The sequence below is a fragment of the Pinus tabuliformis genome, chromosome X (assembly GCF_031772625.1).
Source record: "Pinus tabuliformis cultivar Carrire ecotype Pingquan chromosome X, CPIR1, whole genome shotgun sequence".
In the NCBI taxonomy this organism is placed as follows: domain Eukaryota; kingdom Viridiplantae; phylum Streptophyta; class Pinopsida; order Pinales; family Pinaceae; genus Pinus; species Pinus tabuliformis.
Genome location: NC_142308.1, coordinates 498,152,333 through 498,168,329, shown reverse-complemented (window position 1 = coordinate 498,168,329; position 15,997 = coordinate 498,152,333). Strand labels below are relative to the sequence as shown.

Genomic DNA, 15,997 nt, shown 5'->3' with positions numbered 1-15,997 from the left:
CCATTTCAACCTGCGTATTGCTTTGTATCAGCCTCTGTTGTCCGTTCTTGCAATTCACAAGTGAAGCGAAAATGAATGACAGGGAAGGGTGATGGGAAAAGTTTTAAATGCCGCAGACATATCAAGCATACCACCTTACGTGAAATGATTCTTTTGATAAGCACGCACCCATAATCCATTAATAACTGGCAACTACCTCATTTATTAGCATTAAAGCGCATAACCAAGTGTCAGTTTAGGGAAAATACTTTTCTTGAATAACGTGCCCGAAAGATCTGCGATGAAGCGATTTTGCGATTTGCTTCGCAACATCGCAAAATTGATCGCTTGTGACATCGCATTATCGTATTATCGCGAAATCGCAATATCGCAAATCACAGAAATGTTATGCATGACAATCTTTGTTAACCTATCTTTTGCGAAATGCGATTTGGCGATCGGCGTCATCGCATATTGGCAAATTGAAGTGTTTCAATGTGAGTTGTGCTGAATGCGATGCGATATTTGTTTATTATCGCATATCGCGATCTCGCAAATGTTGGAATTGTGCTTGTAAGGTGGCATCCCGCTATCTTATGCGATGCGATATTTCCTAAGGAAATATTTTATTTTACCTTATCATAAAACTTAGCTTTTTTTTGGATATTCCAAGAGGGTTTCCTAATCTTATGATGGTAAGTTTATTCAAAAAGGAAATTTAAACACTACTTTGATTTTTTAGGTTTTTAACTAAGGGTCCCCACTTATTTAGTATTAGGAATAACACTCAATAAAAAGGGGGGTTGTTGCTGGCCACAACAGGAAGGAGGCATTCAAAATGGTGACTTGTATAGGAGGCATTCCCAACAAGTTTCAATTTGGAAATTGGGGTATGAAACCACTTTGAAACATTCCAAATCCATTTGAGGCATCAAACAACATTTTTTGGGGTTAAACCTCTCCTTTCTTGCACTAGTACCTTTGAAGTTGATCTATGTTCAAAGACCTTTCCAACAACACAAGAATCACATCAATAAGAGCTCGTATGAAAAATGTATGCCTATCACAAGTTTCCATGTCATGTTGACCACCATGGTATGAGAAGATGCGATGTCAGCCTCCATTACTCACATATATGGGGCTATCCATATCTTGACTTTTGAGAAGATTCTAGAAGGTCCATAAATATAACTCTAATTAAGGGTCGAGGAAATCAAAAACCTGCCCCTATATGGCTATGGAGCAATATTAAATATTGAGTTTCTAGGAGAAGAAGGGGTTCCATTCTGTGTTATTGATCCATAAACTATCGTGGATATTCCACTAGAGAAATCATCACAATAGATCTACTAAAATATATTTGAAAATTTAAAATCTATATTATGAGGGTTAATTTTTCCTTTGGTTTCTAGATTCGTCAATTATTGTGTTATGCTTATGCATGCAATATATAAAATGTGGAAAATAGAGAACAAATAAATAAAACTCACAAACCACAATGAACACAAGATATGATTTGGGAAACCCTTATGGGATAAAACCTAGTTAGAAGGTGAGGTTGTTATGTTGTCTCTTTCTTTGAGTGGAAATGGATGCAAGTGAAAAGGAGTGAGATATGTGGCCATGGGTTGCATATTACATAAACTCTCTCTATTTTATCTCTCTCTCTATCTATTCTTAGCTACTCTTCTCATCTATGGAACAAGATGCACTTGAATAGACTGGAACCCCTTTTCCTCCTATTGACCTAGTTATAACACAACGTGATAGCTTACTAGTGGTTAAGTTTGACTCCTTCAACTCTTAACTAGAGTTACAATATTAAATCTTCTAGAATATTCTTTACCATGATCAAGTGTCTATTCCATTTTCCATGAATAATAGGGAATAACATGGCATCCTCTCAAATCGTGGTGGTCAAAACAAGAAGGTCAACTTTCGAGTAACATAAATTTTGCATACAAACTTTGTTTTAGGTATTTCTTGCATTGTTGGAAAGGTATCTGAGTGTAGAATAGTGCTAAGAGTGTGATGTCAAAGTGACAAAATTTTACTATCAAACAATGTTATTTGATGCTAGACCTCAATTCACCAAACTAAAACCCACAACTAAAAATTATCTTGTGAGTTGATTCCTCCTCTTGTTCCACTTAGTGTTAGGTCCATATACTACTAGTGTAACCCCTTATTGTTATTAGTTAAACCCCCTTATTATATTTTTATGCCCATGTAGTCCCCATATTGTTATTATTGTGCCCTTACATTATTATTGTTATGTCGGCTATGATTATATTATGCCCCTTAGACTCCTATATACAGAAAGGAGGTCTTGTCATTTGTATTATCCAATAATTGTTAATTTGTGTAATGTAAAGGAGGTTTCCCCCTCAAAGAGGCTTATTTTGAAGGTGTTTATCTATCTTTTATATATTTTTGTGAGCTAGTTTCATAAAATTTGGTATTAGAGCTTTAGATTCTAGGGTTTCGCTGCTCCAAATAGGCCATTGTGACATTTTCGCTATAATTTTTTTTCTCGGACGTTTCAGAAGCTAAAAAAAAAACCATTTGAGCCGAAATCGTTTTGAAGTTTAGGTCCGAATTTTAGAGTTTGTATCGCTATACTTTCGGAGATATGATCTGATGAAGTTAGTGTTTTGCAGACTCCCGAATTACATTCCAAACAGATGACCCGAGGAAAATCGTCATAACTTTTGTTCTGAGCATCAGATTGAAATTTCGTAAGAAGTTTCAGAAAGAGGACGGCCTTTAGTTTTCTATATATCAGTTTCAAGTACTATGGTGGAAACAGTGACACGTGGAACTTTGTACAAGTTCGCTCTACTGAACTAGTCTATAATCAGGTCACCGTGGGAGATTTCGCATAACTCTTCCTTAGAGAATCCAATCTTGATCAGACTTGCGGGGTTAGAAAGAGGACTCAAAGGGCTACTGAAGGACACGATTTTAGATATTTAAGATCCGTAGTTACAAAGATACAATAGATTGAATATCGAGCTCTTACCAAGTGAAAAAAAAGGTGTGTTTTATATATATATATATATATATATATATATATATATATTTTTTTTTGCATAAGATTGGTTTGAAAACTTAGTTTGAAGGAATTCAAAGGGAATAGTGAAGAATTATTAGCATTAATTGATGCCTCGAAGAAAGAAATGGAAACACCTAGTAAGCAACCTGGAAGCTCTAGCATGACTCGTGAAGAAGAGGAAGAAATGCAACATGATATATCAAAATTACAAGACCAAGTACAACAAATTTCACTCTCACAAAAGGTAACTTAAGCCAAGATGAATGACGTGGAAGCTAATATGAATGGTGTGCAAGTTAAGATGGATGGCATGGAAGCTAAGATGGATGGCATGGAAGCTAAGATGAATGGCATGGACGCTAAGATGAAAGAATTGAAGATAAATTTGAATAAGTTGCTACAAGAAATGGTTACTAATGGTGAAAGGGTAGTAAAGGAAACTCATGATGAGAACAAAAGAAATGTTAATCATGATTTCATAGACTCTAATGTTGGATTGAATACCCACCATGTTCCAAAAATCGATATGAGGAAGTTTGATGGCAAGGATCCCAGAACATGGATAATACAGATGGAGCAATTTTTCGATCTCCATAATGTGCAAAATGCACAAAAGGTACGTATTGCAACTTTATATTTGGAACCAAATCAGTTTGTATGGTATTGATGACTTTTCTCTCGTAAACAAATTGCCACTTGGCCAATTTTTATGGAAGAAATGATAGCACATTATGAGGATACAAAAATCAACACCTTTTTTAGCCAATTGATAAATCTCAAACAAAAGGGTTCAATGATGGAGCACATTGAGGACTTCCAAAAATTGAACATAAGGGTAAAAAATATTCCAGAGGAGCATAGGATTGATGTGTTCATAGGGACTTTAAAGGATAATATCCAACATGAGGCTCCCAAAGATTCATTGGAGAAGGCATTTAGGTTAGCAAGAAAAATGGAAAGTAAAATTATGGCAACCAGGAAGCCTACCACTCACAACTATAAAGATGGAAGTGTTGTTTCCCCTAGCCTTCCACAACCTACAAGGTTGACACCACAAAAATTGGAAGAAAAAAGAGCAAAAGGGCTTTGTTATAGTTGTGATAGCAAATACACTAAAGGTCATAAGTGTGCTGAGAAGAAATTATTCTACATAGATTGTGAAGAGGAGGAAGAAAAGGGACAAGAAATTTCAAAAGAAGAGGATATACTCCAGGAACAAACCCTAGATAAAGAAGAAATGAATCCGACCATATCTTGTAATGCATTGGCTGGAATTACCACTCCTTAAACTATCAAGATAGAAGGACATATCAAGAAGAAAAAGGTAATAGTGTTGATTGATTCGGGAAGTACCCATAATTTTATTCATTGTAAGATAGCCAAGGAATTGAATTGCTTCCTATATCCAACACCAGAGTGTCAAGTGTAGGTTGCAAGTGGAGGAACCATAAATTGCTCTGGAAAGTGCCATAATATCAAGCTATCCATGGGAGAATATGTATTGAATAGCCCAATGCTTTCCATTCCAATGGGTGGTGCTGATGTTGTACTAGGAGTCCAATGGCTACAATTCTTGGGTACAATAGATTTTAATTTTCAAGTACTTTTCATGAAATTTTGTGCGGAGGGAAAGGAAGTTGAATTAAGGGGTGTTGCAGGGAAATTGGGAAAGATAATCAGCTCTAACAGTATGACAAAGCTTCTAAACAAGGAACAACGAGGCGTAATTGCACAATTATGTTCGCTAGAGGTTCCCACATCAAAATCAGCTATTTCTCCAAATCTCCAAAAAGTATTGGACAATCATTCCAAGGTATTTGAGACTCCCAAAGGCCTCCCACCTATTCGTGAGCATGATCATGCTATTCATATGATTCCAGGAAGTATTCCTCCAAACATCAGGCCGTACAGATATCTCTATGCCCAAAAGAGTGAAATTGAACATATGGTTGCAGAAATGCTATAGGCTGGTATAATTCAACCGAGTCAAAGTTATTTCTCTGCTCCAATAGTATTGGTGCACAAGAAGGATGGATCATGGCGCATGTGTTTGGACTATAGGGAGCTCAACAAGCTCACTATTAAAGATAAATTTTCCATTCCTGTCATTGATGAATTATTGGATGAATTGCATGGATCAATTTACTTCACCAAGTTGGATCTTTGTTTAGGATATCATCAAATCAGAATGAAGAATGAAGACATTTCGAAAACATCATTTAGAACTCATGAGGGTCATTATGAATTTTTGGTCACGCCTTTTGGCCTTACCAATGCACCTTCTACATTTCAAGGTTTGATGAATTCCATTTTCAAACCCTTTCTTAGAAAATTTGTGTTAGTAGTTTTTGATGATATACTAATCTACAACAAGTCTTGGAAGGATCATGTTCAACATGTTGACAGGGTGCTCAAACTATTGGAGGAGAAACAATTATATGCAAAAAGCTCCAAATGTTTCTTTGGAGTACAAGAGGTGGAATATCTGGGTCATATTGTATCTCATGAAGGTGTTAAGGTAGACCCTAGCAAAATTAAAGCCATTAAGGAATGGAAAATCCCCACATCCATAAAACATCTGCGAGGATTTCTTGGGTTGACAGGGTATTATTGCAAGTTTGTTAACAATTATGGGAGAATACCAGCACCTCTAACAACATTATTGAAGAAAGATGCATTTTCATGGACTCCAGAAGCAACAAAGGCATTCAAACATCTTAAAGAGGCAATGTGCCAAGCACTGGTCTTAGCTACACCAGACTTCACACAAAAACCTTTATTGTGGAATGTGATGCTTCAGGAAATGGAATTAGTGTTGTTTTAATGCAAGATGAAAGACCCATTTCTTTCGAAAGTTGTCCAATCAAAGGAAAGTATTTACACAAAGCTATTTATGAGAAGGAAATGTTGGCAATACTACATGCACTTAAGAAATGGTGACCCTACCTAATGGGAAGACACTTCAAGGTAAAAACAGATCATGATAGTCTTAAATACGTTTTAGAACAAAGATTATCCTTTGAAGAGCAACAAAAATGGGTCACAAATATGTTGGGTTATGACTTTGAAATCATTCACAAAAAAGGGAAGCAAAATGTTGTTGCAAATGCACTCTTAAGAAAGGATGAGGATGTGGAGGCATTGTTTTGTGCTATTTCTATTATCCAACCAGATTGGATAAATGAAGCAAGGGATGAATGGAAGAAGGATGAAGAAATGTGGCCAGTCATTCAAAAGTTGCAGAAGATCCCAGTTCAAACAATATTGCTAGAACTTGATGAGGAAGGAAATATCATATTGGAGCCTGGAGCAGTCACATAAACAAGAACCCGGCCGCTACGAAATCGATCAATTTCAGAGTATCTCATCAAGTGGAAGAACTTACCCGCTGAAGATTCCACATGGGAAGACAAGAATTTTATACAGAAGCATCAATAACTACTCAAGCGTTGAGGACAACACTTTTTGAAGGAGAGGGGCATGTTAGGTCCCTATACTACTAGTGTAACCCCTTATTGTTATTAGTACAACCCCCTTATTATATCGTTGTGCCCATGTAGTCCCCATATTGTTATTATTGTGCCCTTACATTATTATTGTTATATTGGCTTTGATTATATTATGACCCTTAAACTCCTATATATAGAAAGGAGGTCTTGTCATTTTTATCATCCAAGAATTGTTCATTTGTGTAATGTAAAGGAGGTTTCCCCCTCAAAGAGACTTATTCTGAAGGCGTTTATTTATCTTTTATATCTTTTTGTGAGCTGGTTTCATAACAGTTAGAGTAGAATGGAGGGGGATAAGATTCCATAGTAGCCTTGTAGGCCACAAGTCTCAAGCAACTTAGACAAAAAGTACCTCTTTCTTTGTATTTGCACATTTGCATACTAGAGAAAGAGAGCAAAGTAGCCTCACCTTCTAGCTAGGTTTTCTCCCTTGAGGGTTTTTCAATGTAAAATCTTTTGTTTATTTGTGGATGGTGTGTGTGCATAATTTTTTGTTCCCTATTTTTTGCATTTCAGTTATTACATACATTTAAGTAAAAAAATAGTAAATAAAGAATTTGAGATCTAAAGGAAACTAACCTTCACAATGAGGATTTCAAATTATATTTTCATTAAATTTGTTGCGGTGAATTGCTCTAATGGAATGTCCACAATAATATATGGAAGAATATTGCATGGATTTTATAGGGACTATGGGGACACCTTCACACATCACTAAAATAAAATAAAAATAAAATAAAATAAAAATTGGCCATTAGGAACCACAAACAAGTCTTAGATATAGTTTAAAATTAATCACTAACTGAATAAAAAACATAACATATAGGAATGATGATTACTACATCAACCACATTATCATGAATCCAATTAAATTTCATTTAAGTTCTGTCCTTCACACTGAACCTCATAGCCAATACAACTCCCAGGTTTGTACACTTCAAGGATTAGATTCATTAAGTGTCATAATGTGGATAACTTTCCTCCATGAAGAGATTTGTTATAATGCAATCAATTAATTCCACATATAGAGTTATTCTTAGGAAATTCCATAGAAAATGACACATCTTACACCATTGTAAGCATAAAATCACAATTCAACTTAGCTACATATTAAATTCCAAAGCATAATAGAAAAGCTTATCTAATTTCAAAGTTTCCCAACAAATTGACTGGGGATGATTAATTTTTCACCTAACCATAGGCACTATTGCACGTAGTCTTTCTATAGCTACACAACCCCTAGCCAAACCATAATACCACAAGGGAAAATTTGAACACTCTTAAATATTTATGGGAAATTGGAAAACTCTTCAAGTGTAAATTCATATGTATAACATTTGGAAGGAATTCCCTTTAATGAGATCCTAAGACTCGATGACGTTAAGGTGATCCTTTTTTGACTCTACATGGCACAAGATCTAGTTCTATTCACTACTACATAATCCCTCGAGTAGCTCCTCCATTAATGCCCATTTATGTACCCATGAAACCCTTAATTCATAGCTCCACATTCCTAGTGAGACACCACCATTCCCATGCAAATATGGTAGCAAATAATATGTTTTTCAACTAAGGCTTCCTCACAGACCTCCGAGTTTGTGACTTACCTCACTTTTCCCTCTGTATGTGAAATCCATTGTCTTTTCTTCCCATGCATGTCCCTGCTCGTGCATATGATCTTCTCTACTACTCTTGCACCCACAAGTGTGGGTTTGCTCTGCCTAGTCTCATCAATTTCCATCTCTCATGCAATTCACCCCCTTCAAGGGTGGGCACATTTTCCAAGGATGTGAGAGAAACTTTAAGAGGTGATTTGACCCTTCTTCTTTCAACAATCCTAAACTTAAAGTACTCAACCCATTCCTCTCATAATTGTAGAAGGTGGTCCTTTCACCAATTGCATTCAATCATTGGCTTGTAAAGTCAACAAAGGAAATGGAGGATAATTCTCAAAATTTAATTTGGCATCACAAAAATAAAGTGGCAAGGGTGGCTAGGGATCATTGGGCATGTTGAGCCCCATTCATGCCCCCTATATTCCCTTCTCATGGTATCAGTGTTTCTATAAGTGTTCATGCCTCAATCAATTGCTGGAATTTTCTTATCAACTGAAGAATATAATTTTACAATATTAACATGCCTAGATTATCACAACATTGTAATTAATTATCCATACAAAAAATAAACAATAGTTAACATTATTAACTACACATTGAATTATGGGTCAAAATGAGTATATTATAGTGAAGATGGGTGAACTCTAGAAGTGACTGAGGAGTATATAAATGTCAAATCTTCCAATAAAAAATAAGCATAAATTAAACCCCGAAAAACATTACATATATATGTGACAACTTTAAAACTTAAACATCCTCAATTAATACTAAACAATGATAATATAGAACCAATCTAAAATAAAGAAAGAATAGTAATGATTTTCCAAATATAATAATGGGGTGTCAAATTTGATCAGAAAACCATAAAAATTTCTGTACAATTTTGATAAAATCCTATGGAAATTTTTGTAAATTTGAGAGATTTTTGACAGCACTAAATCTATTTTAACCATGGAAACACAATTCAAACACTCCTATTATCAAAATTTTTGAAAAAAATTACCACATTCCAACCATTAATTTTTGACCATCACAAATTTGACGCTAGTTAGACAACGCCATTTGAAATAGAATGAAATTATGTGACCTACATGGTCACATAATTTGGATAACAAGGGTGGAGTCATGTTCACGGATTCTTAATTTCGCAAAGAGAGGTGCAGACGATGAACAAATTGCAAAATTTATGACCCTCGTTATTGTTTATTGTTATGGGGGCAAGCGGTTTCATATTTTTGAAAATCCTAGTTCGACAACTAATGGGTCTTTTAATTTTTAATTAATAATAAGTTATTTTATGGAATGCGGGGTAACATTCGTTAGATTTTCCTTTTATTTAAAATTTAATTCGGAGACATTTTCATTAATCCCATGCCCACTACGTACTTATTATTTGCCATGCAATCCCCTAGGGTCCAACATCGGTACACATAACCAGCTCGGGGACAAACCCCAGCCCCTGGTATGGAGTACGATGTTTTATACTCAAAATCCATGGTCTCTAAATCCGAAATTATATGAGCAATCACTTTGTCGATTCCAGGAAACTCCTACATAAACCCAACTAGCGAGGAAAACCCATCCCTCACTGTGAAATACTGTGGTTTATACCGAATCCACAGATTTGGGCGCGCAATGACTTGTCCAAACTGTTGCAGTATTGCGAAGTATATAAATTAAGGATTTCTGCCCTCCACAGCAACGCAAACACTATTTCGTTATTTTCATACCAAGAGAAACATCTGGGCAGATCGATACTCGAAGGAAAAATGGCGAGCTCTGTTGCAGGGGAAGTTATGACAGGCAAAGGTAATTGGTATTGCCCACATTATAAGAATCTTTTAGTAACAGAATGGCAACTCATTTTCAGTGATTCAATCCATTTTCAGTGTTTAGCACAAGAGATCGTTTGGGGAGATCAAGCCTTCAAGGAAACGGCCAATCTTTACTGCAGGGCAAGTTCTCGCACGTAAAGGTAATTAAAGACTACCCAAATTCTAAATTCCATTTGGTTTGTTAAGGGAATGATAACCCATTTTTCAGTATTCAATCCATTTTTAGACAATCTGGAGAGATCGGTCCTTCAAGGAAAACGCCAGGCTCTCCTGCAGGCGAAGTTGCCGAACGCAAAGGTAATTAGGAGTACCCAAATTCTAATTTCCATGTGATTTATTCTGTTAGGGATTTATAATCAATTTTCAGTGTTCATTCTATATTCAGTGTTCAGGCTCACAAGAAGCCATTTGAGGACCAGATCGATACTTCAAGTAAAATGCCAAGCTCTACTGCAGGGGAAGTTATCACATGCAAAGGTAATTAGGCCTACCCACGTTCTAACAGTCTCCATATGATTTACTCACTAAGGAAATGGTAATCAATTTTCAGTGTTCAATACAGCGAATGCATATAGCTTGATATCTAGTTCATACTTACAAAATGGCTCCAATTATATAGATTGCCATAGAGCCTCTCGGAAATGTTTCTAGTACCTTAACAACCTTCTATTTAAAAACTTACTATCCCAGGATTTGTCCGCTGTAGAATACAATTTCCACATATCATAATTGCAAATGAGAGAATTTGTCCATTATGCAATATAACTCTATGAACATAATAACAATAAATAAGCCCTCCTCGGTTTGTGAAGAAGGATCTTGCCAGGTCCTTAGGACAATAGGGCAGCCTGAATGGAGTAGAGCCTTAAGGGTTTGAGGAGACGAGTTTTGCCAGCCTGAATAGATTAGAGTGCCTCCCGGGTTTGTGAAGATGGATTTTTCCTATTCTTTAGGGCAACAAGGAAGTCAGAATGGAGTAGTGCATTTTACTAGCATTATGGTTTAAGTTTTTTTTATCATGTTAACTATGTTAAGAAATGTAATAATAAATTAAACCAGCCTAGATTTATGAAGATGGATTTGGGTTAATCAAGAGAGTGTGTGAATCGAGTAGTGCTTTTTTTGTTACATAATGTAATTGTGTGATGAAGTTTTGTTTGTATATTAAACTTTTTGCTGTGAGGATGAATTTAGGTTGTATAAGAAGGTAAAGATATTGAGGATGGATTTAGGTTGTCTAATAAGGTAAAGAATATGGATTGATGATTTTTTACTAAAGTAATGTGTCAGGTTGTGGGGATAAAACTTTGTTGTTATGTTAAACTCCATATTGATAGGAATAATGGAGTAATGTCTTTTAGGTTTTTGAAGATGGATTTAGGTTAGTTAATAGGCAGAAGCAATGGAGTAGTGATTCTTACTAATATAAAGATGATTAGTTGGGTGAAATTTTGTCATCATATTAAATTCTGTTTGTGAAGATGAATCTAGATTGGCCAATAAGATAGAGAGAATGATGTAGTGCCTCTTCCTAACAGAATGCTGATTGTTGTGAGATGGAATTTGTTTGCCATGTTAAACTCTGATATTTTTAACTTTTTTTTTGTATAGCTGCTGTTGCTTTCTGATATTTTTAACTTGTTTTTTGTTATAGCTGCTGTTGGTTGGGGACCGGGGCAACCTCTGAAGATTGAAGAAGTACAAGTTGCACCTCCACAGGCAATGGAAGTCAGAATCAAAGTACATTATACTGCTTTGTGCCGCACAGATCTTGTATTTTGGGAAGCAAAGGTAAACTATAAGAAATATCAGTAATTAGAAGCCCTCCATCTTAATCTTGGTTTTAAGATTAAAAAAATTGAAAGAGCAAACCCTTGTTTAAGATTAAAGGGTTATGATGGATCCATGCTATTTGGAATCTTATAACTCAGGATCTTCTAAGTAGCTAGCGATTTGCACTTGGGTTGTTTTGACACCTGTTAGTGTTTAGTAGATCTAAATTATATTTTATTAGGGTTACAGGAACAGAAATATGCACACACATCGACATCTCACCACCCGGGCTCTACAACATCTAGTTTCTTCGGGTGCAATTAAATTTTCTTGGTAATGAATTCTCTATTATTGCTTTGGTTGCAGGGTCAAGCTCCCCTCTTTCCCCGCATCTTTGGACATGAAGCAGCTGGGTATCCACTCTGTTCTTACCATGAAATTCTGTATCTAAAATAATAATTCAATCAGGCATGTAGTATTTCATGGAAAAAATTTCCTGCTGATTAATTGCTGGCCAATTGTGGCAATGATTGACAGAGTTGTTGAGAGTGTTGGAGAAGGCGTAACTGACCTTAAGCCGGGTGACAAGGTGCTTCCAGTGTTTACTGGAGAATGCAGGGAATGTAGACACTGCAAGTCAGAAGAAAGCAACATGTGTGATCTGCTGAGAATTAACACTGAGAGAGGGGTTATGATAAATGATGGAAAGTCAAGGTTTTCCATAAATGGGAAACCGGTTTACCACTTCCTTGGTACATCGACTTTCAGCCAATACACTGTTTTGCATGCGGGATGTGTGGCCAAAATTAATCCTGAGGCTCCTCTTGACAAAGTTTGTATTTTAAGCTGTGGTGTTTCTACAGGTAATTACTAACGGTCTTTTTGTAATCATTTTTTTACATTCACATGTTCAGTATCATCCATATTTAGAACTATAGCTGTTCATATTAACTAAGCAGTTATATATGTATATTGAAACTAAAACGCCCAAACAGATTGATCACTGCAGATGTCCGTACCTCTTATTATCGAGATTCACCTTGCCCCTAATAAGTTGGATAGTTTTTATTTTCCAAGAGACCATGTTTGCCATATTCACAAATTCTGTGCGGGGTTTTCGGATAGATATGGTCTCTAATAAGCATCTAGCTTTCCCCATTCATATGGTTTATAATAAGTTTTTTCTGTCCTTTACTCTTCTTCGGCCAAATGCCAAGCCTACTTCTCTGTTTGATGCCCAAAAACTTGGCTCAAAATTCCTCCAATACGACCATGGTCATATCTAAGCACTGCGTCCGCCACTCCCCTTAGCTTGCTTGTGCAAGAGATGGCTTACCCTTGGATGTTCTCTTTTTCTGGTTGATTGTTACATTTGGTATCCAAAAACTTGACATCCTTGGAATGTGACCATGCTCGTAAACGCTTCCCTGCCACTCCAAGGTCTGGGTTTCTTTTGGACTGTGACCATGCTCAGAAGCACTCCCCTGCCCCTCCAAGGTCTGGGTTGCTCTTGCACTGTAGCCATGCTTATAAACAATCACCTGCCCCTCCAAGTTCTGGGTTTGCTCTTGGATGCTCCACTAAAAATTGAATGTTACTCGGATGACACTTTTTTTATAAAGTGGGTAATTTGATTATGGAAGATTCAAGGGGAATGAGTTTATGAAATACTTGACCCAGTTGACATTTTAAAATGTTTTACAAAGTGGTTAATTCAATGCTGGGGATGTTTTGTTGGCTGGACTGTTCATAAAATTATCCATATAATGGTTTATTTGATCAGAATTATTGTTTAAAATTCATTTCTTTTGTGGAATCAGGGATGGGTGCTACTTTGAATGTAGGCAAACCCAAGAAGGGTTCGACAGTAGCAATATTTGGCCTTGGGAGTGTTGGGCTTGCTGTAAGTGTTCTCACTTTATGTTCCTGTGTGTGATTCTTAGTATATACTGTAGTTCTACAATCTGCAGACTTTCCTTCTAAGGACCAATATTATCAGCGTACTGTTTAATCTCTGTTAATCTTCTGATCTGGATTTGACTACACAGGCTGCTGAAGGGGCAAGAATTGCAGGAGCTTCTCGAATAATTGGCATAGATTTAAGCAATGACAGATATGAACCAGGTTGCTTATTTGCCCATTTCCATATCGGATAATCTGTGTATATATGTCGACTCTAGAATTGCCTTTCTAATTCGCTGTTTGAATACTTTTTGTAATCTCAGCGAAACCATTTGGCGTAACAGAATTTTTAAACCCTAAAGACTACGACAAGCCCATTCAAGAGGTATGTTGAGCTGCCTACATTACTGGATATTGTTGCATCTTGAGAAACTTGGTGCTCTGTGCTAATGCTTTATGTGCATAAAGTAAATTTCCTTGCTAGAATTATTATGCCTACGTAGATTTATCAAATTCCTTTTATAAGCAAACCTATAAATTAATTCATAATGTATTTATCCAATAATTTCTGAACTCTTTTACTAACAAAAAGTTGTCAGAAAAAGATTTAATCAATTCAGAGTTAATATCTCCCATCGTTATTGGTTTTACTGATATACACCTATCTCGTTCAATATTTTATAGGTAATTGCAGAAATAACTGATGGAGGAGTTGACTGCAGTATCGAATGCACAGGAAACATTAAGGCGATGATTCAGGCCTTTGAAGCCTGCCATGATGTATTTACTTTGAGTTCCCTTTTGTCTAAAAGAATATATTCATTCAAAAGATATCTAAGAGCTGATTGCTTCTTTTCTTAGCAAACACCTGCCATGCATATGAAAGGTAATTTAATATCATATTTTTGTTTTTTCAGGGTTGGGGTGTATCCGTGTTAGTGGGTGTCCCTCATTCAGAGGCAGTGTTTGCAACGAGTCCTGTGAATTTTCTGAACGAAAGGACGTTGAAAGGAACCTTCTTTGGAAACTATAAACCTCGTTCAGATTTGCCAGGCCTTGTAGAGATGTATTTGAATAAGGTAAGAATTCAATTACTATTCAATGATGCATTTATTTGTTTGCTTAGATTTTCTTGCTAGAAATACTGTCAAACCATGGTCATCAATAGATGTTTGTTGGTCTATCAATGTAAATGACAGCACCAGACTCTGCTTCCTAGATGTAATTTAGGGTTTTAGTAGATCTTGTTGGATTTTTGGAGAAGCTTGAACTGGGTATGATGCAATTAGGTTTTTAATTGATTATTGCTTGTTGCGGCAAATAGGTTTGTAATTGGTCATTACTTGTTTCTTGCAGACGCTTGAACTGGATAAATTTATTACATATGAGGTTTCTTTTGCGGAGATCAACAAGGCATTTGATTACATGATTAAAGGAGAGGGTTTGAGGACTGTGATTAAGGTGACTGAGTAAATGTTCAAGAGGAAGCCATGAATTTTGACCTTAGAATAGTGAAAAGTCTGATACATTGGAAAGGAAGCCATAAATTTTGAGCTTAGAATTAGTGAAAATTCTGATACATTGGAAAGTGTTAATGGTTATCTATTGGATAAAGTTTTGTTCTCGTAGATTAGGACACTTCGTTTAAATATGGAATTATTTTAAATGTGGCTGGCTGCTATAAAATTTGTAAAATATGAATGCTGGATTTTGGTGGAATTTCCTGCACGTGTAACTGGGGATTTATTAACTTTTATAAAGGATTTATTTTTAGTTTATATAAATTTCTTTTAGTTATTTTAAATTTGTGTTATATTAAATTATTTGATATGACAAGATGGATGGTGGTGGTCTTTTTTGTTTAACATTACAGTATACTATTTGAATGATGTTATAAGAATGATGGCTCAGAGATATAAGAATTTTAGTTTGATGAAAGCATATAAAATATTTAGAAATTTTGGAGTGTTTTGATAATAATGAACAATAATTGTGGAAATAATTATTCACTATAGAATTTGAAGATTTAAGAGTTCCACAATTATTCACTATAGAATTTGAAGATTGAAGAGTGGTAATTTGATTGGAAAGCTTTATTGATTTTAGATAAAGAGTAATCATTAGTCAAAAGGGTTTTTGTCAAGTGAGTCTTTTTTTAAAGAAATTGGCCAGCAAAGATTCCAAAGATTGGAATAATCAAAAATTTTAAAAGTATAGATTTTTGGGTTGGCTGATGATAAGACTGGTCACAAAGATATCTATCTGTGTGAGTCATTTTATAGATTTGGGGGTTGAGGGTGTTTTCAGATTCACTAGTAATGAGAACAG

General features: G+C 35.7%; 1 protein-coding gene across 1 annotated transcript; it reads left to right on the top strand.

Annotated features, from left to right (window-relative positions):
- Positions 1-9,553: 9,553 nt before the first annotated feature.
- LOC149140861 (alcohol dehydrogenase 3-like) lies at positions 9,554-15,453 on the top strand. The gene is made up of 13 exons (XM_089453073.1): positions 9,554-9,968; positions 10,049-10,134; positions 10,221-10,291; positions 10,380-10,471; positions 11,649-11,785; positions 12,134-12,180; positions 12,305-12,630; positions 13,588-13,670; positions 13,816-13,891; positions 13,993-14,054; positions 14,354-14,449; positions 14,587-14,748; positions 15,026-15,453. The coding sequence occupies exons 1-13, from the start codon at positions 9,929-9,931 to the stop codon at positions 15,140-15,142; spliced, it is 1,395 nt and encodes a 464-aa protein (XP_089309199.1). The 5' UTR covers positions 9,554-9,928; the 3' UTR covers positions 15,143-15,453.
- The last annotated feature ends 544 nt before the right edge of the window (positions 15,454-15,997 follow it).